The sequence below is a fragment of the Leptonychotes weddellii genome, chromosome 7, assembly GCF_054177405.1.
Source record: "Leptonychotes weddellii isolate Sample4059 chromosome 7, ASM5417740v2, whole genome shotgun sequence".
NCBI lineage: Eukaryota > Metazoa > Chordata > Mammalia > Carnivora > Phocidae > Leptonychotes > Leptonychotes weddellii.
The window spans coordinates 116,496,225-116,520,135 of NC_138375.1; the positions used below are offsets into that span (position 1 = coordinate 116,496,225).

The 23,911-nt window shown below is 53.5% G+C and overlaps 1 protein-coding gene across 8 annotated transcripts in view; it reads left to right on the forward strand.

Moving 5' to 3' along the window:
• SEPTIN8 (septin 8) overlaps window positions 1-22,817 on the forward strand; it is a 26,199-nt gene extending 3,382 nt beyond the window's left edge. The window contains exons 1-10 of one of the 8 annotated variants that reach the window (XM_031029582.2): window positions 4,210-4,330; window positions 8,408-8,528; window positions 9,490-9,685; window positions 10,022-10,208; window positions 10,911-11,072; window positions 11,641-11,737; window positions 11,960-12,128; window positions 12,294-12,426; window positions 12,524-12,714; window positions 21,463-22,817. In XM_031029582.2, the coding sequence (XP_030885442.1) occupies window positions 9,519-9,685; window positions 10,022-10,208; window positions 10,911-11,072; window positions 11,641-11,737; window positions 11,960-12,128; window positions 12,294-12,426; window positions 12,524-12,714; window positions 21,463-21,628 (1,272 nt within the window). In that variant the 5' untranslated portion in view covers window positions 4,210-4,330; window positions 8,408-8,528; window positions 9,490-9,518 and the 3' untranslated portion in view covers window positions 21,629-22,817. Of the gene's footprint in view, window positions 1-4,209; window positions 4,331-8,407; window positions 8,529-9,489; window positions 9,686-10,021; window positions 10,209-10,910; window positions 11,073-11,640; window positions 11,738-11,959; window positions 12,129-12,293; window positions 12,427-12,523; window positions 12,715-14,951; window positions 17,772-21,462 lie in introns of those variants that run through there. The other 7 variants (XM_081827074.1, XM_081827072.1, XM_081827076.1 and 4 more) reach the window with 7 other exon arrangements.
• The last annotated feature ends 1,094 nt before the right edge of the window (window positions 22,818-23,911 follow it).

The window sequence follows — 23,911 nt, forward strand, 5'->3', positions numbered from 1 at the left end:
CTGTCAGAATCTCCCTCCAAGGTGAGGGAGGCTTTAGAGCCAGGAGAAAGTGCGGCTATGAGGGGGAGAGGGAAGAAGCGTGCAGCATGGCAGCCTCACGCCTGGCATTCCTCCCAGCCAGTCACCTCCTCCCCGCACCCCCCCCCCCCGCCATCTCCGCTTTATCCCCGGCACCATCTGTCACTTCCGTTGTCACCCTGTAATCTTGACACTTCCCCAAGAAGCAAGCTATCCAGGGAGTGCCTATTCCCTCCCTAAAGCAAAAACTGGTGGGAAGGGGTGTGTGGGAGGCAACTCTCTCGTGCAACAGGGCTCTGTCATGGAGTGGTACCTCCCTGTCTTGTAAAAATGGCCAGGCACTTCCTGCTGAGCCATTCTGAGAGAGAGAAGAGAGCTCAGCAAGGGACATCTGTGAAGCTCTCAGTGCCTGGTGGTGTTGAGAGGTCATAAGTGAGCACCACCTGCAAGGCTGCAGCTCTGCCCACCACCCTCACGGACGTCGTGCCTTGCTATGGGTGCCAACTTTAGGAAGGTCTGCCTGGGACCTTGCTTGGAACGGGTCAGAGCAGGGAGGCTGCTGGGAAGCCACTGGCGATCCAAGGGAACACATGATAAGGGACTTACCAGGGTAGAAAGAGAGAAGGTCGCAAGAAGGAGCCTAATTACAGTGCCAGCAAGATGGGAGAATGGATGGAGGCTGGGACGCCAGGCCTGACTTTTGTCGAAAGCTTTGGATGTCAGGGAGGGCTCTGGATGTTTTGTGCCCATCAGGTTGTTGATGCCGGCAGCCCGCAGTTGGGTGAGGCTGCAGACGCTGGTCATTGGTCAGTTTAGGCCTGAGACCCAACCCCAGCGCCCAAGTAACCCTTGCGATGACAAAGAGGGTGAAGCCCTCTGAGTTTTGGGCTCTAAGATGGGCGAGGTGGAGGTATGTATTTGGGGCATTAACTACCATGAACATCTCTGTGGCTTGGGTCCAGCTACCAGAAGAGAGCAGCTGCAGGATGACAGAGCCAAGGGCCTGAGGGCTGGCCGGCCTCTGTGTGTCCCCTGCAGCCTCTCCAACCGTTCTGCCCCTGTGCTGCCTGCATGGGTCTCGGGATCCCCAGGCATGGCCCCCAAGGCACAAGCTTTCCCAGGCAGCCAGACCTGGAGCTGTGCAGGCAGGAGGGAGACCCATCTGACCGGGGAAGGGATATTTTCCAAGGGCAGCGTGCCATCATGCTAGAGTCGGAGTGTTCTTTGCTGGAGACTTCTGTATCCTCAGGACTTATATGAGGAACCGTGGCTGGGAAGAGGTGGTGGAAGACAGGGCAAGGGGCATCTCAGTTGTATCTATACTTGAATTGCCTTGAGTGGTCTTGGTGCAAATTAGATATTCTCCTCCTCAGAACACCTGGCTTCTAGGCAGTTCTTGGTGCCTATCCTGGAAGCCATGTTGGAGGGATAGAGTCAGGGGAGGAGGGAATAAGGACCTATTTCAGATGTCAGGTGCCAGCTACTCTGTGGGAGGCCTCTGGGGCTTGGGCCACCTGGGGCCCAGGGTTCTGGAGAGCCTTTGGACATGAACCCAAGTCCACTTTCCGGACCTGGTTGTGGGGCCAGGGTGCGAATCTGATACTTTGCCTGGGGCTGGGGTGAATGGGGCAAGCAGCAAAACTATAGTACTGTAGCCCTGAGCCTGCACTGGCCCATGTTGGTGCCCTTGCATTTCTCCACCCCTTCCCAGTGCCGGCATCCATCCTGGGATTGGAGAGGGGGAGGGTCACCTTCAATGTCCACATCCCCCCTTCCAAGGGTAGGGTCTCATTCACTGTGGAACATAGTCTGTTTCCTTCCAGTGATGTCCAGACTACTTACGGCTTTCCCTGCTGCAAAGCAGTGGGGGCTGTCGCCGGAGTCCCTGAGCCAAGTGGGAAAGTATGAACACATGGGTTTCCAGTACCTTCTGAGGCCCAGAGCGTCTTTCTCTTCTCCTCCATGGTGGAAAGGACCACTCCTTCTCGGACAGCACCATAAAGCCCAAGAAGTTGTTGTGTCCTAGGCTTGGGGCAAGCTGGTTGGACCTAGAGACCAGTAACTGCGCTTGGCTTCTTAGAAACCTTATTTTGACTTGAGAAGTGTGAAACAAACTATCCTATGTTGCTAAACGGCAGCCCTGGTTTTCTGTGTGCACGAAAAGGGAGGAAAGTGCCTGCTAGTGAGACAGGGAAGCCGAGAGAATGGAGTATAGGGGTCAGGGTGTGGGGTGGCCTTAGGCTCCTGGGGGGTGGTTTTGCTCCTAAAGCTCCTTCGCTTCCCAGGAGGGAGGAAGAGATGACTGGCCTTTCGAGAGTGATGGTGGCCTCCTCCTGGGGCCTAGCTGGTGTCTGTCATTATGTCCACCATGGTGGCACCGTGCAGGTTGATCCCTGCTCGTGTCTTCCCCCCAGGTTTTTGGTTTTTTTGATGCTGCATTAGGAGAGAGACACTTTCGTTCACAGGTGTCTCCTTGATTACAGTTAGGTGAATCCTGCCTCTGTCCTCCCCTTCTGGCCCAGGAGAGCAACATTCTCCCCTGCTCCCTCCCGCACACATCCCTTTGGTTATTTCCCGTAACCTTTGACCTGGGCTTAGAGGCTTGCTGTGGAATCCTGGGATATGAGCCTAAGCCTTTCCTGGGAAAATTCCTAGGATTCCTCTCAGACTCAAGGACAGTTGCGCTATGACCATGGGTTCTGGCCAGTGGCCTCTGCTCTGGCTATTTAAGGCCCAGGCTGCTTAGAGTAGCTAGAGCTGGGGGTGGTGTGGTTTATGCCAGGAACATGGGTGGGGAAGGCTCCCAGTGGGGCAATGACTCCTTGGTCCCTTGCTCAAGATTAATAGGGCTTCCCTAGGGCTGGGGCTTTCCTGGGGAGTGGGCTTCCTGTTTGCCTGGCAGGTGCTCAGGCCAATGGGTTCTAGGCCTGGGAGCCGGGGGGAAAAGAGTTGTCTGAAGACCAAGGCCCCGGAGAACTCTTTGGAAGGCCTCGGGTGGGGAGTTGCTCTTTGTCCAGGATTCAGGTGCCAAATACCCGTACAGTGGGGTACCATTTCTGCTTCCATCCCAATGACCAACCGAGTTTGGGAGGTTTGACCTCAGAGTTCTCTATTCATCCACACCTTCTTTGGCTCTGTTGGTTCAGGCATTCAGCAGATTTCTAATTTCTTCAGGATAAAATCATGTTTTTGTGTGGGCGAGCTCTCAGACATGGTTTCTCTCCAAAGCCCACCTCTCTTCTTGGTGAGAGGAGTAGCTCCTCTGGGCTGGCAATTAGGGATGCTCCTGAAAGCTGAGACAGAGCATTTCCTGGTCAGGAAAACGACGTCCTTGTTATCCACATCCTCGTTATCCACCGGGCTGCATAAGAGAATGCCATTCTCTACTTTGTTCTGCATGGCCGGGCACGGAGGAACACGGAGGAACATGGCTGGCCTGAGTGGTTATTTTGGTCGTTGACTTTGATGTGCCCAAGAAATGATGTCACAGAAGCCCCGGGCCTGGCTCAGGAGCGAAAAGCTTGTTAGGGATTAGAGAGGGGATAATGGCCCTGTGTGTGTAGAGCTCAGAGCTGCTGACTCTCTGGTCTGGAGCTCTGAGGACAGTTGGAGCCCCTGAGCCAGCACCTCAGGGACCTGGGGGTGTGCACAGGGCCAGAAGCTGGGCCCGCTTCTCACCCGGGGCTGAGCTGAGTTGTCTTGCTGAAGACTCCTCCTGTGGAGCGCTCTCCCGCTGGCCTCCGCGCCCCAAGAGTGGAGACACGGGTGGGTTGTCCTTCCAGCTCACTCTCCTACCAGACGCCGTGTTGCGGATCGTCAGGCCACAGACCGGGTACAACGCCCAGACAGGTTATGTTGGGCCCCATGGCATTCCCAATTTGTGTTGGGTGCCAACCTTTAAAAATTAGGGGATTGCATATGATGATCTAGATTTGTGGATCCTCTTCAAACATTGCTGGATCGGTCAGCACCGGGCCTACGTTCCCACAGTTGGCTGGAGTTGCCGCACCATGGTGGTTGTGGACCGAGCACAGGCTCTGCAATTCCCTGGCGTTCCCACCTCTCCCTGGGGGACTCCACACTCAGCCAAGTCAGCAGGTCTCACAGCCAGCAAGCCGTGCAGTGATGTAGCTGGAAGCTTGGGCTTTGCAGTCATCCTGTCTCCATTCAGATCCTGGCTTCACCCGCCTGAGCAGTGCAAATTACTTAATCTCTTGGAGCCTCGATTGTCTCATCTGTTTGATGGAGGTGATATGACCGCCTAGCTCACAGGACTGATGCGTGGACAAAATGACACTCAGAGCCGTACGTGGTAAGCACTCCATAGCTGTTAGGTATTGTTGTCCTTGTTATGACTCTACTTTTTCCTCTTCACCCATTGACATTACCTGCCTGGCCTCTCTAGGCCTTTGAATTTAAACTGTGTTCGACTGAGCCCCTGAGGTCTAGGATCCGGTGTCCTCATTTTTTCCTTGGCAGCCATCCCAGTGCCTGGCACATGCAGCGGATGGGTCCTGCGCGTGTGTGCCAAGTGACTGAATGAAGGGGTCAGGAGCCTTGTAAGAACAGGGAAGGCAGTATGGCCTGGTGGTTTGGGGCCAGGGCTTGGCTACTCTCAAATCCTGGCTCTGCGCCGATTTGTTCTCTAAGTGTCCGTACTCCTCAGTTTCCTTACCTATAAAATGGGGATAATAATGGTGTCTGCCACACAGGGTGGGGAGGGACTGTGTAGGAGCCTGTAAGCCACTTAGCTTGGTTTACACAGAGCGGTCCTCAGTGAGTTGTTGGGTCATTCATTTGACATCTGTTCCTTTCTTTGGTTGCAAACACTGAGATGTTTTACTTTGTGCACTCTTTCCTTCCCTGTCCTTACTTTCCTCGCTTTCTCTCTGTTCCTCTGCATTCAGAGTGTCACTTTGGAAACCCCAGCAGTCAGGATGTTCTCAGTTGTGAGTGCTGGATAGGCCCACTCAACTAGTTGAGGTAGTAAAGGGGAGGTGTGGCCAGGGGTAAAGGGAAAAGCCCGGAGGTAGAGTAGAAACTGGCTTTCTCTCTTCCATGGTTTTCTTGGCACTGCCGTCCTCTGAGTGGCCTGCAGCCTGATGCTAGCTCCCCTCATGATTACGAGATGGTCATCCAGGTTTAGCCTGGGTCACCTGCCTGTCCCCGAGCCAGCCATGGGATCATGCTGATGGGGTCAGGGCTATTAGGACTTACCCTTAGAGTGGGAGCTGAAGTCTTACCTGCAAATTGCAGGGCATTTTGCAGCGTCACCAGGTAGCCACTGGGAGATCTGAAATTTCTTTCTGAGTTGCGTTAGCCGAGACGTGCCGGTGATGCTTCGGGGGCTGCTAGCTCCTCCAAGCCTGGGTCAGCTGAGACACCTGGGTCAGGCACCTTGGAGTGAGCAGTGCACCTTGGATCATATGTTGTTGATGCCAAATACAGGATCAGAGAGGTTGGCGTTAGTGAGAGTCACACCGCAGTAGAGCCAGGAAGTCAGATCAGTCTCCCCAGACCAGGGAAGGAGGACCAGTCTGTCCTCCTCAGGACCAGTGGCCGTTCTTCTGTGTGTGTGCATGTGTGTGTGCACGCATGCCCTGGAGATTGACATTCCCATGGGCCCTGAAGCTCCTGAGCAGGCGTCGACTGCCCCAGGTTTGTGGTCCCTGGAGTGACAGAGTGCAGCCTGGGCAACAGTCTGGAGATAAACACCTCCCTGGACTCCACACACTTCTCTAGAGAGAGCCTGGGAGTTGTGTGGGTGAAGGCAGCCAGGGCTAGCTGAGCGGGGAGGATAGGTGGACTTACGTGAGGACCCCCCCACCCTGGTGCTGCTCTTAGCCTTAGGAGCCTGGAACTGTGACAGAGTGGGAAACTCAGAAATGGGATGGTCTCTGTTCCTGGGCAAGCACTCTGCAGCTGAGTGCGCGCGCGTGGTTTCCAGACGCAGCTGACTGGGTGGGTTTTGGCGGCAGGCTACAGGATGTTGGATTGCATCCTGATTGTGTCACCCTTGGAAGAAGATGATGAATAAACACAGAGCCTGCTCTGCAAGCACAGCACGCCTTAAATTTTGGAGATTTTCAGTCTCGCCTGAAAAAAAAAAAAAACGCTCTAGACTAACCGTTCTGTCCTCCATTTGATCCTTAGGCTTCGATGAGCAGGTGGAACCGAGACTACATAATGCAGCTCTGTGTGAGGTGGGCAGATGCCCCCGATGCCGTAGCGATTGAAGGCAGTGTTCAGTGGCTTATAAATGGCGGCGTTGTGTGGCTTGTTGGGCATACTGGTGGGAGGGTGGGAAGAGCAGAAAGCCCGACCTCCCCCAGCCTGCAGCAGCCTCGAGGAACTTACAAAGAGTTGGAAAACCGGGATGCATAAAAAAAGGACAACGCATAGTGCAAAGAAATGGGGTCACAGCCAAGGGAGGGGTGTGGAATGTAAGTATGTAGGGCCAGGTCGAAGCAGGTGCCAGGGAAAAGGGGGAGTGAGCTGTGGAGTCTGGAAAAAGGGACCGGTTGGAAGAATGAATTCAGAGTTAAACTGGCTGGGTCTTTGAGGAAGGCCTCAGACCATCAAGGGCCCAGAATGCCATGCTGGGGGTTTGGACCTGACCCAGGACATCCTATGCTGTCTGTACTGTTTCTAATGTGGGCACCAGTGAGAGGAAGCTGCCTTTAGGGCCTCTCTGTTGGGTCATGTTTGCAGTCCTGGGCTTGAGTGGGGAGGTTGTAACATGATCCCCTGGGGATAGAGGAGATGGAGAGAGGGTCAGCTGTAAGAACAGAGGCTCTGTGGTGAGAGGGTCATCAGAGAGCAGGTGTAGGGGTAACCCTGACTTGTTTGAGGAGATGGTACCAGTGCCCAGAGGGTCCACGTGGAGTCTAGGCTACCAACACACACACCTGGCTATCATCAGTTGAGGTCTGCAGTGACTGAGCCAGGGTGGGGGGTGCGGGGAGAGGGATGGGCATCATTGGTCAAGAAGGGAAGGTTGAGTGTATGTGCCAGGGGGCTGTGGTTGGGAGGAGAGAATGGTTAGAGGGGTTCAGGCTGAGCCAACAGGCTGTGGCTACTAAGGAGTTAGGGAAGACTGAGGTGCTGAGCAGATCCCTCTGCAGGAGGGCAGGCAGCCAGGGCCCGGCCCACCGGTATCCACATTGGCGTGAGAACTGCCACCATCCTACTGATCAGTAGCTCCCAGGGCTGCCTTCATTTGGGCCTGTTTCCTCCCCCTCTGGAGCTGTGGACAGGACGGCAGGATGGGGCTCACACCTTTGCCCTTCCCTGGCCTTGCTCTTTCTAGTGGGCAGCCAGGGCCGAGGGGCTCAAGAATAGAGCAGATGTGTTTCTGCCCAACATGAAGCTGTCAGAGGCCTGCCCTCACGAGGGCCGAAGCTGGAAAGGCTGAGCCTGGGAACCTTCCCTTGGGAGGACAGCATTTTATCCCCATTCCCAGGGAAGCGGAGAAATCATCCGCACAGATTGGAGTCTGACTTTGACCCTCTGCTTCGGGTCCTGGTGGTTTCTTTTTATAGTGCTGTGGATCAGCTCCAGTGGCCCCAGCTCACTCGGGACCTGCTGCCTGCCTCTCTCCTGAGGCCAGGCCTCCACGTTCTCATCCAGAATCCTCTGTCTAAATGACCAGGCTGGAGTGGGTGTGGGAAGGTGGCATGAGCCAGAGCCTGGGAGTCCCTAGACAGCACCACGGAGGCAGGAGGGATGAGGCCTCAGTCACAGTGCCTCAGAGACTAGCCCTGAGACCCAGTGGCGGGTGCGAGGGAGCACCGGCCCCATGAGCAGGGCCCATTTGTGCTCTCTATGCTTGGGTGCATGGGGAGCAAGGGGTGCATGTGGAGAACTGTGAGCCCGGCCCATTGGTGGTGGGGAGGCCCTCTGATGGAGAACTAGTGTGAAGGGGTCAGGCCAGACCTGTCTCTGCTTGAGCCCTGCTTCAGTAGGAGTGTCTGTGAGGTCTGGGAGGGAGTTGCCAGAACATACACGCTATCCAATCTTGGCCTCTTGAAATCTTTAAGATCTGGGGACCGTCTGGGGCCCCCTCTTGGGCAGGAGGACAGGTGAGCCCTCAGGGGTAGCAACTAGGATAGATGGTTTCCTGGGCCATCCGTGCCAGGAGATGCCCCAGTAGAGAAGAGGCATGGGTGATAGCCCTTTTCTGGGATGGAATCAGGCACCCTGACATGCCCCGGGCTTCCTCTCTAGAAGCTCCTCCTGGAGTTGGAGCTCTGGTGCGCTCACACTGTGTCCTAAGATTTGCTGAGAATTCAGACAAGGGAAGGGGGGCGGGACATTGGGGTTTGGCCTCTCCCCATGTGGCCCCCCTTCCCCAGTGGGCTCACTGCTTCCTCCGTTTCTCTCTTGGCAGAATGCAGAGCCAGAGCCTCGGAGCCTCTCCCTTGGGGGCCACGTGGGCTTCGACAGCCTCCCGGACCAGCTGGTCAGCAAGTCGGTCACACAGGGCTTCAGCTTTAACATCCTCTGTGTGGGTATGTGTCATGGTCTGGCTGGGGGTGGTCTCAGACCGGGGGTGGGGTGGGGTGGGGGACAGGAGCCATCCAGGAGATGGGGTGCTGCTGCCCTGTCCACCTGTTGAGCTACCAGGGACCTCCCAGGCAGACTCTTTGGGGGGGTCAGGGCGACGCTTTGACTGGTGTCTTTGCCAGGGTTAAGGACGGAGCTGGGGGGGCCTGACTCCAGGGGCCTTGAAGAGTGAACAAAATTAGACCTGTGAACATGCTTTGTAAACTGAGAGTGTTTATCACAGAGGTTTTTAGATTTGTGTGTTTGTGTTAAAAACATTTACTGTTGTTCCTACTGTGTGTCAAGGACACTATGGTAAACAAGACTCCCCTTCTATTATAGTATCATGTGAGCTCCAGCACACATCTGAACAAACAGAGCCCCAAACAGGGAGACTCTGGGAGGTTCCATGTGCCTCAATGCTCCCAGAGGGCACAAAGAGCTCTGTCAGACCACCCGCTCCAGGTGTCTACGCCCTGGCATCTGCTGGGCTGTGGGTGCGCCTCAGGGAGCAGCCTATCCCGAGCCAGATAAAGCTAGATGGATCAAGAGGCCACTGGTGGCTTCACACCCTGGCCCTGCTGGGCCCATGACCAGCCTGGGCCCAGGAAGGATGGTGTGCAGAGCAGGTGACTGGGTCCCACTGAAGCCAGCAGAGGCTACTGTCCAGTGGATCTCATAACTGCCCACATAGCCATGGCTTATGTCCAAGTCAGCCTTCTGGCCCTTGCTTCCACACATTATTTTTGAGGCCACCGAGAAGGATGGTTTCTGGGGAGGGGAACAGCGAGGGATGGAGTTAAAGGCCTGCCCGTCTCTCTTGTGTGGAGGCTGAGGGTGCCTGAGCCCCACCCATCCTAGCCAGCAGCCAGGGACAGCCCCGGCTCCAGCCTTTGACATCCTCTCTCCTCCGCTCCTTGCTCCCAGGGGAGACTGGCATTGGCAAGTCCACACTGATGAACACGCTCTTCAACACGACCTTCGAGACCGAGGAAGCCAGTCACCATGAGGAGTGTGTGCGCCTGCGGCCCCAGACCTATGACCTCCAAGAGAGCAATGTGCACCTCAAGCTGACCATTGTGGATGCTGTGGGCTTCGGGGATCAGATCAATAAGGATGAGAGGCAAGAGGCGGGAAGGGTGGCCCGCCTAGTCTCATCCCACTTCCCTCCCTCCCTTCCCCCGTGGCGGCCTTGGTTCACCCTGCCCTGACACTCTTCATTCCAAGCTGCCCCCATACGAATCAGCCGGCCTCATACCTCACAGGGGCCAGAGGAAGGCCTCTCAGGGAATACCTCCTGAGGACCTCTTTGGAGGTTAGGAGACAGGGTCGGCCACCTGTCCCCAGACAGGGACCCCCCCCAGGCAGAAGCCGCTTGTCCCCACAGAGGGAAGGCTGGTGGGCAGCCCCACGCCCTGCGGCTCAGTGCCCGCCTCCTGGGTGATGGAGCTGTCTGTAGTTACAGGCCCATAGTCGACTACATCGACGCGCAGTTTGAAAACTACCTGCAGGAGGAACTGAAGATCCGCCGTTCCCTCTTTGACTACCATGACACGAGGATCCACGTCTGCCTGTATTTTATCACGCCCACGGGGCACTCCCTCAAGTCCCTGGATCTGGTGACCATGAAGAAGCTAGACAGCAAGGTGTGCACCCCCCAGACTTGTTCCCTGGGCTTCATGGTCCTCCCCTGAGTTGGGGGCTGTGGTGTGACTGCCCACTGTGGTCCCTGACAGGGGCTCTGCCGCTTTGGGCCCTGCAGATGGGCCCGTGGGTTGGTCCTCTCTCTGTCTTCTCTTGCATTTGTCCCTCCTGCTCCAGTGGGTTCCCCTCACTCTGGGCACTTTCTCTAGAGCTCTGTCTCATGGGTCTGGTCCTGAGCCCCTTCCTTTTAGCTGAATTGATTCTTTTTTTTTTTTAAAGATTTTTTTTTATTTATTTATTCATGAGAGACAGAGAGAGAGAGGCAGAGGGAGAAGCAGCCTCCCAAGGAGCAGAGAGCTGGATGCGGGACTCGATCCCAGGACCCTGGGATCACGACCTGAGCCGAAGGCAGACACTTAACCATCTGAGCCACCCAGGCGCCCCTGAATTGATTCTTATTTTCAGGTCAAAGCTGGGTTTGCCCAGAGGACTAACTTTGGGGCTGAATGTGGTTTGGGGGAACCAGGGCTATAAGAAGCACCACCCATTAGAAAGGCCCCAGTGGCTGGGTTCAAGCCGGGACTGCCCATGGAAGCAGTTCCATCTCTCTGGCCTCCTGCCCGTCTGCCCAGGGATGTGGCCTGGGCAGGGCTGTCCATAGTCAGAGAGAACTAACCTGCTGCCCACTCCCCTGATCTTGGCAGGTGAACATCATTCCCATCATTGCCAAGGCTGACACCATCTCCAAGAGTGAGCTCCACAAGTTCAAGATCAAGATCATGGGCGAGCTGGTCAGCAATGGGGTTCAGATCTACCAGTTTCCCACTGATGACGAGGCTGTTGCCGAGATTAACGCAGTCATGAATGTGAGCATGGGGCACTGGCCTTGGGGCCAGAGGGCTTGGAGCCAGCACAGATCTGTGACACATAGCTCCAGAGACTCTGGTTTCCCAGGATCCCAGCCTTAGCTTCTCCAGGAAAGACGGGTGGGCATCTGGGAGCCAGCCGGCCCTATGTCCTATGGCCAGGAGCTGGGAGGAATCGGGTATTGGGCTGGTGCTGGGCCTTCCCTGAGTTTAAGTTTCACAAGATAAGGATTCTGGGCAGGAACTGAAACCTGGAGGAGTAAGCAGGCCAGATGCCAGGGCTTGGGAACTTGGAAGAAAGCCAGGCTTGCAAGTCCTGTGAGGGAGCCTCTACTGGCCCCTGGGGAGCCCAAGGGCTGAAAGGAACCCTCGAACATGAGGAAGACGGGGTGCAGGTTCAGCCTGCTCCCCTGTTTGGAGGCTCTAGGATACTTCTCCAAAAGAGAGCCAGGAAGTGAGCCCTGGTCAGGCCTTGTTCAGGTCTGGCCACCCCTCCCTGGGGCCCAGGACAGGGTCTGTCCACTGGTCTGTCGGCCCCGTGCTCAGCCATCCTTGGGCTCCTTTCTAGGCACATTTGCCCTTCGCTGTGGTGGGCAGCACTGAGGAGGTGAAGGTGGGGAACAAGCTGGTCCGGGCACGGCAGTACCCTTGGGGCGTGGTGCAGGGTAAGTGCGGTGGGGAGAGCGTGTCCGCAGTCGGGGGCCCAGATGGAGCATCCTGTCCTTCCTGGCTGCCCGCAGCCTCTGTCCCGTGTCCTCCCTGGGACCGTCCCTTGCCCGTCCCGCCTCCGGAGTCTGCCCGTAACACTTTGACCGCTGTCCTGTGTCCTCTCCTCCCGGTGCCCGTCTGCGTGCCCGCCTGATGACCCACGTGCCCTGCGCTTTCAGTGGAGAACGAGAACCACTGCGACTTCGTGAAGCTGCGGGAGATGCTGATCCGGGTGAACATGGAGGACCTCCGGGAGCAGACCCACAGCCGGCATTACGAGCTGTACCGGCGCTGCAAGCTGGAGGAGATGGGCTTCCAGGACAGCGACGGCGACAGCCAGCCCTTCAGGTGACCGCCTGTCTCCACAGCCACGCTGGCATCTGTGCCTGGGGGCTCGTGAGCCCGGGCGAGAGGCCGTGGGGGCCCCAGCATCGCCATCCCCCTTCTCTGGCTCTGCCCCACCCCGGCCCGCCGCCGCCCTACCCTTGGCCTCTTCTGTCTCGGCCTCCACAGCTTGCAGGAGACCTACGAGGCCAAGCGCAAGGAGTTCCTGAGTGAGCTGCAGAGGAAGGAGGAAGAGATGAGGCAGATGTTTGTCAACAAAGTGAAGGAGACAGAGCTGGAGCTGAAGGAGAAGGAGAGAGAGGTGTGTGCGGGCTCGGGTTTGTGGTGAGGCCAGGCGAGGGAGGCCGGGGCCTGGCGGGGTCCCCACGAAGCCAGAGCTCCCCCACTTCTGCTCCCAGCTCCACGAGAAGTTTGAGCACCTCAAGCGGGTCCATCAGGAGGAGAAGCGCAAGGTGGAGGAGAAGCGCCGGGAGCTGGAGGAGGAGACCAATGCCTTCAACCGCAGGAAGGCCGCGGTGGAGGCCCTGCAGTCCCAGGCCTTGCATGCCACCTCGCAGCAGCCTCTGAGGAAGGACAAGGACAAGAAGAAGTAGGTGGTGGGCCCCCTGTCCACACTGGCTCTTTTTCCCTCTGGGCGCCACTCAGTTTACTTTGGTTCTCGCCCATGCGCACCTGTTCACCGTTTTGCTCTCGTTCCCACCTCATTCTTGCCCACCTTTCTTTCCCTCTCACTGGTGAGCTTGATATCTCAGGATACAAGGTATTTGTGCACTCTCTGTCTTGCACAAGTGACCCCTTGCTACCCCCCCACCTTTCCCTCTTCTCTCTCTCTTCTCTCTCTCCCCCTCTCTCTCTCCCCCCTCCTGCAGCCCCTTCAGAGCTGGGGTGGTGAAGACTGGGCCATATATATAGGCCGGGTGTGGGCCCTGAGAGGGTGTAGAGGTCTCAGAGAAGGTCTTTCAGGCCCAGAGAGGGGCAGGTCCTGGGAATGTGAGCATTTCCAGATTCCAAAAGCTCCTGTGGTTTCTGCTTGGGCAGCTGTGGTGCATCCCTCTCAGTATCTGAGACAGTGGATGGGGGACCCGCATTGGCTGGCAGGTGGTGATGGAGGGAGCAGACGCTTGAGCCCAGGCAGCACTGACCCCTTGGGCAGTAGGCTCACTGCCTGGTGGAAGGAAGGACAGCAACTCCCCGTAGGGGGCTCTGGGGGTTCTGCCCCATAGACGGGCTGCCCTTCAAGTTAGAGTTGGAGGAGAGAGGACTGGGGAGGGCAAGGAGGCTTTTCCCAGCCTCCAGGCGTGCAGTCAGCTTCTTGGCCAGGTGGGGGCAACTCTGAATCATTTCTCCTTGGCTTTTTTCAGAGGCTCTTTCCACACTCTCAGCTGGAGTCCAGATGCCCTGGCTCCTGGGGCTCTCCCTCCTCCAGCTCACTTCATTCAGTGTCCCGTACCACATCCCACTGTGGGATCTCATCCATCCCTGCTTCCCCTGCCCCTGGCCTGTGTCAGGTACCCTCTTTCTCTTGTCAGCTGAGGAACTAGGCGGGTGATTCCATTTTTGCCCTCATCCTTGGGCTCCTTGGACTCCCATTTCTTCCTGGAATGTTTGGGAATGTGTGTGTCCGGGTCCTCCTTTCCTTGCCCTGTGGTTAAGGCCATCCAGGGCACAGGAAGCTGTCGGCTCTGTGATGCTCCTTGTGCGTCAGCACCCTCCCCACCCCCAATACTGCGTTCCCCGACAAGCGCCCCCCCGCTCACCTACACAGACATGGTCTGTCTTACTGTCACTCCAGCCCCGTCACATGCAGAGACTCAGGCACATATCTACCAGCACACACAGCCCCCAAGACGCATAAGCACAGCAGCGTAGACACATGTACGGAAAAGAAGCTTCATGAGCTGCTCCCTGGGGGAGACCAGGGGGACAAAGCCAGGCATTTAGGAATTGAATGCTAGTTCTTATGCCTAAGGCCTGCCCTCTGCTTTGGGACAGACCCTCCTCCTTTCTATAGCCTCCTTCATCCTGCTCACTGGTGACCCCCCCCATCTGCTGGCACTGCTGGCAGAGATGATCCCCTGCCTGTCCCCAGGGAAGACGCTAGCCCCAAATCCACCCCCCGCCATGTGAATTTGCTCTCTGCTTTGCCTTTGTTTCCAGCCCCGGCCCCACGTCCAGCTCTTGGCTTGGTGAGCCTGGGGACTCTGTAAATTGGAACCCATGTGGGTTTTAAGCGAGTGGCTCAGAAATCTGGTTTCTCCTGGAAAGGGATGTGTGGGTCTGTGTCCCAGGTGCTGGCACCTAACAAGACTTTGCCCTGCTCCTTGCCTATGGTGCCCAGGCCATCTGGTTTCAGAAAAGGAGAGTCCGTTAGGAAGTAAGTTATGGAAAACCCCTCAGAAGCGGAAGACGAGGACCGGTGGCCAGGTCAGGGCCGGGGGGTGGAGAGCAGGCTGGCTGGCTGCCCGGGCACAGCCCTCAGGGTGGGAGTCCGTCCCCGGTGTCAGGGCTCCCTGCTTTTCCCATGTGGCCCGGGTCTGGGAGACAGGTGTTCTCAGCTTGCTGGACATGCCAGAAAGCTTCAGTCAGTTTGGCCACCAGGAGAGACCCTATGCTCCCGTGCTGGCCTTGGAGGGGGCGCCAGGAGTGGGCTAGGCAAGGTGGCTGGGAGCGCTCCTTCCTCCCGTCCTGGGAAGGGGGTCAGTGTGGAGTGCATTCGAGGTGGGGGGGGGGGGAGTGTTTTTCATGACCGTTTAGTTGAATTGCTTTGATGGGTTATACTTGGTCTTCAAATTTTAATCCATTTTTGCAAAATTACTTCCCAATCAGATCTTGACCCTCAGCCTGGGATGCCACAAACTGAAGCGAATTCTCTGCTTTGCTCGTCACAAATGCCAAACTGACTGCCCTTTCCCAGCGTCCAACTCGCTGTCTTTTGTTTCTGTTTGATTTGGTCGTCTGCGTATCTTTTAATGTGTCTGTTTTTGTTTTGTTTGTTTTATTTTTATTTTTCAGTTAACGCACGCACAGACTTACATGTCAAGAGCGGACTTTAGACTTTCATGTGTTAAGTTGCTTGAGTTACACCTTGTGACCCTTCTTCTCCCATAACATGGTGTGAGGACGGACTGGGAGCCGGTACAGACTCCAGTGTTTACAGCCTTGCTTTGTCCCCCGCCCCCACCCCCAGGCTGCCCTGGGCCTGGCGGGCCACCCTTCTCTATGCAAACACGTCAAAGCCATGAATGCTGGAATCCAAAACTGACAAGGTTTATTTTTTTCAGAGCCAGTGGCTGGTCTTCCATTTACAGTGTCACTATTCCTTGACGGAGCACTTATGTGCCTCTCGCGAAGGCCCCAGCCGGCGATGCTTGGCCTGATTGTTCAGCGTCAAGATGGCAACTCACGCGGTGCCCTAGGTGCGGCCGCGTGGTCTGGTATACATGCTGCAAAATTCACCCGATTCCCGTTCATTTTAATTTTTCTAACCTAGAGCTTAATTTCAATAATAACTTTTAGGAGACTTCTAAATTTTTATTTTGGCACAAGCGTGAAGACAGATAATACCCTCTCCCGTTATTTTCATAAGTAACCCAGATTCCCTGATTTTTAAGAACTAAAAATATCTCTAAATTTTTCTTATGTATCAAGCATCCCTATAATATTTAGGGAGAGGTGGGCAATAAACATCCTGTGAGGACAGTGTTCGGAATTTCTTTACGGATGAAAGTGGGTCATGAACAAGGACCACGTCCAGTGTTTTTAATGCGAATGTAGATGGAAAGTAGCCCAAAGCCGTTGTCTGTGGGCTCCAGAGGTGCTGCCTATAAACAGGGACCGACTCCACGTGTGTGTTGAGTGTCTGATTCCAACTAAGACCCCCAAACCAAGCCTGCATATTCCCAAATGCAGAGGACTCAGCCGGGAAAAGGTTTTTTTATCTCAAGGTCACTGTTTTCTGTTTTCCTGGCTGAGTCACAAGGAAAAGAGATGAAGGTGTCTGATGCGTGTGGACAGTTTCAGAAAACGCTACCAGCGAGGGAGCCTTCCCCTCTCCACTGCGTTCTTCAGGGGATCATTTTAAGAAAGAACTAGTGGCACTGATTCTTCTCCATTCCTGTGGGTTTGCGAGCCAGTGGGAGTGTCAGGGCTGAGGATATGGCGTGATACAATAGGAGATGAAAAATGAGTAGCTCAAAGGAAGGAGCTCATTTAATGTTGATGGGGCACTGTGCTGGGCACAGACTCCCCGGAATAACGCGCAGCCCTACCCTCAAGGAGCTCACGGTCTAGAGCACTCCCTCGTCAGAAGCCTTGGGAAGCTGCACTAATTTATTGTTGCATTGGTCGTTTGTTTTTCCTTGTCCTCCATCCTCCTTCCCATCACTGTTTCTCCCTTTCTGCCTTGGCCCCTTGGCTTTACTGATTTCCAGGACCAAGTCCTGGCTTCATGCTGTGCTTCCGCGATGGGGCTCCATTTAGAGTGGGGAGGATGCCCAGAGTGAAACTCTGCCAAGTGTCCTGCCGTGACCAGGGGTGGATCCAGATTGTGAGGGGCTTCAGTGTGGGCATTCAAAAGGCAAATGGGCATATACCTAAGGCCCACGTGGGCCTCAAGTGACTTGGCTTTAGGGGGATTATATGCCTGAGAGTGTCTTCAGTTGGGTTGAAGTGTGACCTTTAAGATAGCCTCCGTGAGCTGACATATTTCTGAAGATGAGGCAGAGCAACCCCGCGGATTCACTGGTTATTTAAGAAATGGAGACTCTGGTTCATGGGCCAATCTGGGGACTCTGGAGTGGATATATTCTGCCATCCACCCACCACAGCCTGTGGGCTGCACCCCAGGCATACTGGAACGCCAGACTTGTGGCTGGTTACCTGCCTGTGGGTGCAACGCTTCCCAGCATCTCTGGGGAGAGCCGGCACTGTTACATTTTCTGGGGTCTGAGCTGCTTCCGCAGGTCCCGTTGGCTTTAGTGAGCCTCACTGCACTTCTCTGTCTGTGCTGCTTGTGTTTGGAAGTTTATCATCGTTAGCTGAGACCAAATTAGTCCTGGGTGCACGAGGTGAGCTTAAACCGGGCCATTATTGAACAAGCTCCCCCGCCCGGGACGGGAGGCCTACCTGCGGTGTCTGATGTGCCACTCCTTTGCAGAATCACCTTTTGGCATTATCAGGGCTGTCAGCGGGGCTACGCAGGGCATTTCTGGCATGTCTTTCACAAGCCAAGTTGATTTTGGGTAGAATCATGTAATTTATTGTCCAAACTGAGACTTTTCAGAGTAAAAGGAGGTCCTGTTAGTAATTGTGCCAGATCAACAGGTGTAAGCTGGAATGATCTCAGGCAGACCGGGATGTATGGTCACCCTGGTGATGGGTAACCTGAGTCTAGGTGGTTTGTAACTGTACAGACTGACTGAATATATGTTTCTGTGTGTCTCTGTGTGGGTGCTTGTTAAGTGGGGCTCGTATTACTGGATAAGAGGCCCGAGGGAAGTGTGGCTTGCTCCTCTGTTATGTTAACAAGCTTTTCTAAAACTGCTTCACTTGTTAATTCATTTATTCCTTCATACATTGACTGTTTTTGTTCTTTTCCATTCACTTTGTACTCTTTTTTTTCCCCATTAAATTTTGCATTTATTTTGAGTTTTTGTGGTGTCTTTTTTGGGCAGTAGCTTTTCTGATTTAACCCGTTTCCTAGCCTATTAATCTGCTACAACTCTGGTAAAATACAGCTTGTCTTTTCTGTGAACTTTGTGGGGTTGACCAGCTTCTATAGGAGTTATGTTTTAACAGCGACTTCTGCTCTGGGCATCTGTGAAAGGCTCTGGAAGGGGTGTGGGATGGAGGAAAAAGTTAGGGAAGAGAAGTCACAGCCTATGGTCCAGGCATCTTCAGTGGGGGACTGGGTGCGGGACCAGGAGAGGGTAAACACTGCCTTTGAAGAGTTTACATCCTTGTGGAGTAGGCTTGACATGGGACATCTAATACTTGAGTTCTTGTGGTATATCAGCCATTGCTCTAAGTTGCATTATGTGCATTAATTCCTCTCATCCTCATAATAATCCTATGATTAGGTACTGTTTTCCCCATTTTGTAGGTAAGGCACAGAGAGGTAAAGTCACTACCCAAGGTCACACAGCTAGTAACTAGGGGAATTGGGATTTGCATGTTGGTAGTCTGTGTCCTTAACTCCTGAGCTATAGCTCCTCCGTGGCAACCCAATGGGATCACAGAAGAACAGTGAAAATGTAGCCCAAATTCAAGTGTGCAGTCTGGCAGTGTGGGTTGGTGGACCTGAGATGGTTTGGTAGAGATGGGATGCCCTGTTGGGTGAATATTTGGTGGAAGAAGGGCAGACGGGCGGTTGAGGGAAGTGATGACAAGCTCGTGGATCCACTTGTTGAGGCGCTTTCTCTGTTGGGTACTAGATTAATCTCTGGGAAGACCAAAATGAGGAGAGGGAGACTAAGATCAGGGAGCTGACAGCCCAGCAGGGAGCCTTGTGTTGCAGACTTCTCTCATGAAAGTACCGCTCAGCTCTGCCTGCAGGGAGGCAGGTACCAGGGAAGCAAAGTCTTCCTCGAGCTCTGAAGGACAGAGACTCTCCAGGAAACCAGAGGAGAGAAGGGCCTCATTGGTGGAGGGAACAGCACTGTACAACTCAGCTCACCCATTTGGGGGAAGTAGTATTTGGATAAGAAGTAAAAAGGCCCATGCTACTCACCTATCCTGCTCTCAGCCCATCTGCCCGAGTCTCCACACATCTCCATTTTCTGCAGCCACAGTCCTTCACCAGCCCCTGCCCTTCTGGAGATGGGGACAAGAGCAAGACAGATTGTGTCCATATTTCTCCCACCACAGTGATCCCCGATCTCTGATCTGAGGTGGGAAAGGAGTTCCTGAAGGAAAAAAGGAGAGTAGGACGGGACCTGGAATCCCAAGGCACACTTGAACAGCATAACAACTTTTCTTAAACTCACAAGTGGTACTTTGGCAATGCACAAGTTTGCTTTCCCGAAGAAGAGGAATATGGTTTACTGAAAGATGGAACAACAGGGCTGTACCTTATCCCAGGACAGGGCTCACAGGTCTGCCTTCTCCTTTTACTCGTTTGCTCTGATTGAGAGATTAGCTCTGAGGACCCAGTTTACACCCAGAGCTACCTGATTAAGAGACTTTGCAGTTCTCCAAAGTCAGAGACAGCCTGCCCTGGGTGGGCCCTCACCGTGAGCCCATATTTCGCCCACTGTGGCGCCCACTCCAAGTGCAAGGAAGGAGGCAGAAGGCAGTCGTGGCCCCCAGTGGGAGTTGCCCTGAGCAGCGTGCTGCCCCTCAGCTTCTCCCTCTGTGCTGGACGGGAGACAGTTGTTGCTGGGGCCCAGGACAGGATATTCCAAGAATACTGGACTATCAAGTCTACATCCATGGTATCTGATACACTGAAAATAAGATTCTGACAAGGTTGAAAGGAATTCAAGTTTATTTTTACAAAAGCTCCAACGAGCAGATTTGTGTGGAGAGGAGGTAGAGATCTGTACAGACACTGGTATAGTTTATCTGGTCTCCGACTGCTCTGCACCCACTAGCCGCCCCCGAGGCTTAGCGCACTTACAAAAACTACTCACAGCGGCAAGACTTCACCAAGCACCGGTAAACAGTGCTGCAGTCATTCCTATCCGCTGCACAACTGGCGGACGTGGCTGCCTGGGGAATGGCTCTGCCGTGTCGCGGTGTCAGAGAGCGGGCTTCTCCCTCACAGCCATGCTGGTAAGCGCCTTCTAGCAGCACCGTGGCTGGAGCAGGCTCAGCCCCAGAACCTGCTCATTTCAACCCAAAGCTCTCAGAGCTGTGTTGCCCCCACTGGGGGTCGGCTGCTAAGATCATTCTTTAGCACAAAATTCCTCTAAGCTCAGAGACTACTTTGATTAAGAGTAACAAAGGAAAAAACATGTTTTAAGCTTGATCAACTTGCTGTACATTAAACAAAGCATACTTTATGATCCAGTTTTTGTAAGAGAAGACCTAAGTCAGGACCAAGTCAGGGGAAATGCACCTGGAGAGATGGTCCCATTTTTGCAATGATGGGCAGGGTCACCGGGACTTGAAGTGCTAGGTTTGTGCTTGGTATAAGCCTGGGAAGTTGGAAGAACCTGGCCAGCTCTGGCCAGTGGAGCAGCGAGAACTGGTCAGTCAGAACCAGCCCGGCCCTTCGGACCTGAGCAAGACCCACCGCTGGCTTGACTCCAGCTCCCTGAGGGACCCATACCAGCCCTTGCTGCAGAAGGAAAACCAAGCTACAGTATGACTATTCTTTCCTTCACCCTGGTCTCAGACCCATGGGAGAGAGGAAAGCAGGGTCTTGATTTTTCAGACTGTCCTTCCCACCAGTGACCCTGACCTGCCTTTTTTCCTCTTTATTGCCTTCTAACGACCCAGGAACTTTTTCTCGGTTGCTTTCCAGTGCCTTTTTCCGTCCTTGTTACAGGATCAGTAAAGCCTAGAATTCAGAGGAGTCCCAGCAAGAAGGGGTTGCCATTATGCTCGAAAGGGTACTAGGGATAGGGGCACAGAGGCCGGGAGGTGGGACAGAAAGTTGTCTGAGCAGGAGGACTACAAACTTCTCAGATGCTGCTTTACCAGTCCCTTGCAGTGGCTCAACTGCTCAGTACTGACCTGTAATTAAAATAGAGTGGTCATCCTTGAAGCAGAACCATTTTACATCCTAAGTCAAAGTTTGAGTGCTAAATTGTTAGCATAGAGCAATTTCAGGAAGGTCTAACCACTCGACTTCAGAGCATTAACCCCACCATCTCAGGGACATCCATCTCCAACCTCAGCAAAGCTGTTGTTAGTCTAACTATGCATTCCATCTTACCCTGTCCGTCCTCAGGGATTCCGACCCTTCCATACCTGCCTCATGGTACCCCAGTACCTGGTACCATAGAGTCCTATAAAGCGTGAGGGGTCTGAAATTTAACCTCTTCCATATTAAGCTCAGGGTTGTCTCCTCCTGAGCTGTGCATGTCCCACTGACCTCACCCCATCCTCTTGACTACAAGGGCAGCCACTGAGATAAAGCTCTTCTTACTGTCAGAGAAACCCACCAATTGGTCCAGTAAAGGCAACATGTATCCCATACTCATCCAGAGGGCATGCCAAGTGTACAAAGCCTAGCCCTTAGGGGAGACTCTTCACAGAGTCACTGTGGCCAGAGCATCTTCTGGAGCCCACAAGGGTGATGCGTACCATTTTGGGGGCAGAGTGCGTCAGCTAAAGGGGCAAAGTGGAGAGCCTGGTCTGGGGCCAAGTTGATGTCTACCTGTGCTTTCTTTAGCAGATCAGATATAGGAGTACACCAGTCGGGCATGAGCCTCTCCAACTCTAAGGTGATGATGACCAAGGCCAGTGTGGAGCCCTTGAACTGCAGCAGCTGGTGGCCCGCCATACAGTGCTGCAGCTGCCTGGTCAGGGACGCGACGTGGAGGGAAGGATTCCTCTGAGGCAGCAGCTCCACCACGTGGGGCCAGCCCACGACCACCAGGGCGTGGAACTAGAGACCGTGGTTTTTAATGTTAGAACACAAACCCCCCTACCTTTCATAGATAAATGACCAAAAGTGCAAACAATTTCAATTTCCATCAGGGAACATCAAAAGTTGCCCCACCCTTTTCATTCCCATCCATGGCCCCCCAAGGGACTTGAGGCTTAATACTCATTCTGTGGCCAAGCTGAGCTTCAACCTTGGAGAGAAAAGACAATCTGCTTCCTGACATGGTCATTATGAGCTTAAAGTACCTAGATTACAATGTTTCCATGCTGAAAAACAGAAGCATACTCTTCAAGATTAAGGTAGCAGAAAAGTTACTTGTATCTGTTTGACATGAGAAGAAACTGCAACTTGGCAACAGTGGCCAGTTTCCATAATGAAACAGCCCTTAGTGATTTAATCTTCATGCTTCATAATAGACCCAAACCCCATGACATTTCCACATTGCATAATTTTGCCTTACTAACAGAATCATATCTTTAAGGATGACCATCATTCCCGAACTAAAAAAATACCAACTAATACGACATTTTTTAAGTGCCAGATCAATATGGTCTAAAGCCTCAATAAGGATTGTGTGTAGGTGAATAAAGACAGCTAAGTGAATGTGTGTAAAGTGTAGCAAAAGCAGACAGCTTTTTATGTACAGTATTCATAGAATGGAAAGCTAAATATTTTTGCAGTGTGTATTTAAAAGAGAAACTCGCCACAATAGTGCCGTTTAAAAATCTTTATAAAGTTAATTTAATGTCTTTTAGAAGTGGGAGTCTGGTGGAACTGTGTTGGATTTAAGATACATTTTCACTCTTACGTATGTCGTGAGCCTTGTGGGTCACCTCCCCGTGGTGCATGCTCAAGGGCGTGTGCCCGCCTGTGCTTGGCCGTCCTACGTTGTGAACAGCTGTTCCAAAGGTACAAATGAGTCTAGGGTAGACTCTGCCAACCCCTCGTACTTACTATGGTCAAGAAGTCCAGCGGTGTCGCAATATAGAGGTCCCAGTGCAGTCTGTCCAAAATAGCCAGCTCCATCCTCAGCAGCTCATTTGGGGTATAGCCAGAGCCATAGTGCTTTAAGAAGTCTTTTACGCGTGGAATTAACTGTAAAAAGAAAATAAAGAGGCCAAAGCCCTGTATCATGTTAATGGTAACTTGTTTTCTTATCCATGGGAACTGGGAATCCATGACCCTAGTAGAGTTGTCTTCTGGTGACCTGCCACAGAAAATGCTTCAGAAAGAAAAACCAAGTCAGATCGTGGCAGCATGTCAAGTCCCCAGGTAGTTAGGACAACATGTAGTGAGTGTCACATGCTCACCCTCTGCAAGCAGGTTTTAATTTTCATTCCAGTGGAGTTAACATACAGTGTTATATTAATTTCAGGTGTATAATATAGTGATCTACTGCAAACAGGTCTTGATCCCCAAATACACGCCAGCTAATACCAAAGGTGATTTTGAGGGTGGGGCTGTGCCGTCTGCCCTATTCAGCTGCATGAACTCACCCACGGTTTTCGTTCCTATCGTTCCTGTTCCTGATCCCTACCATGATTACTTGTCCCAGAGAGAAAAAGTATGCCTTTGGGCTTCCTGGTCTACACCAGACAGGCTCATTCACAAATCCTCCCATGGTTTTGGCAACACCATGGCTGCAACCACATTTCCTTCAACCTTGATTTAAGGCAGTTTATTTCTGGAAAAATGATGACTTTTTCCCAGAAGGACTAGTAAGGCTTGTCTATGGGTACACGTTCAAGTACAGGTGCTTCAAAGACTATCTCCTTTTTTAGGTAAACAAAGTATTACCATAGCTTCCGCAAATGCTTCTTTTAAGGGTCATTTGATTTTTAGTTGGACAGAAGCAACTTTGGGGGAGCACAGATTATATTCTAAAGAACAGGGATTAAAAGCATTTTTTTTTTTTTAAGATTTTATTTATTTGACAGAGAGAGACACAGCGATAGAGGGAACACAAGCAGGGGAGTGGAGAGGGAGGAACAGGCTCCCCGCCGAGCAGGGAGCCCAATGCGGGGCTCGATCCCAGGACCCTGGGATCACGACCTGAGCCGAAGGCAGACGCCCAATGACTGAGCCACCCAGGCGCCCTGGTTAAAAGCATTTTTTATGGAAGGTTTGGAACTGGACACAAGAGATTTTTTTTCTGACCCCTCAGACTCTGAGCTCAGCCAAGGGGGACCCTGTGGAAATGACAGAGACTTCACTATCCCCAAAGGGGGACAGG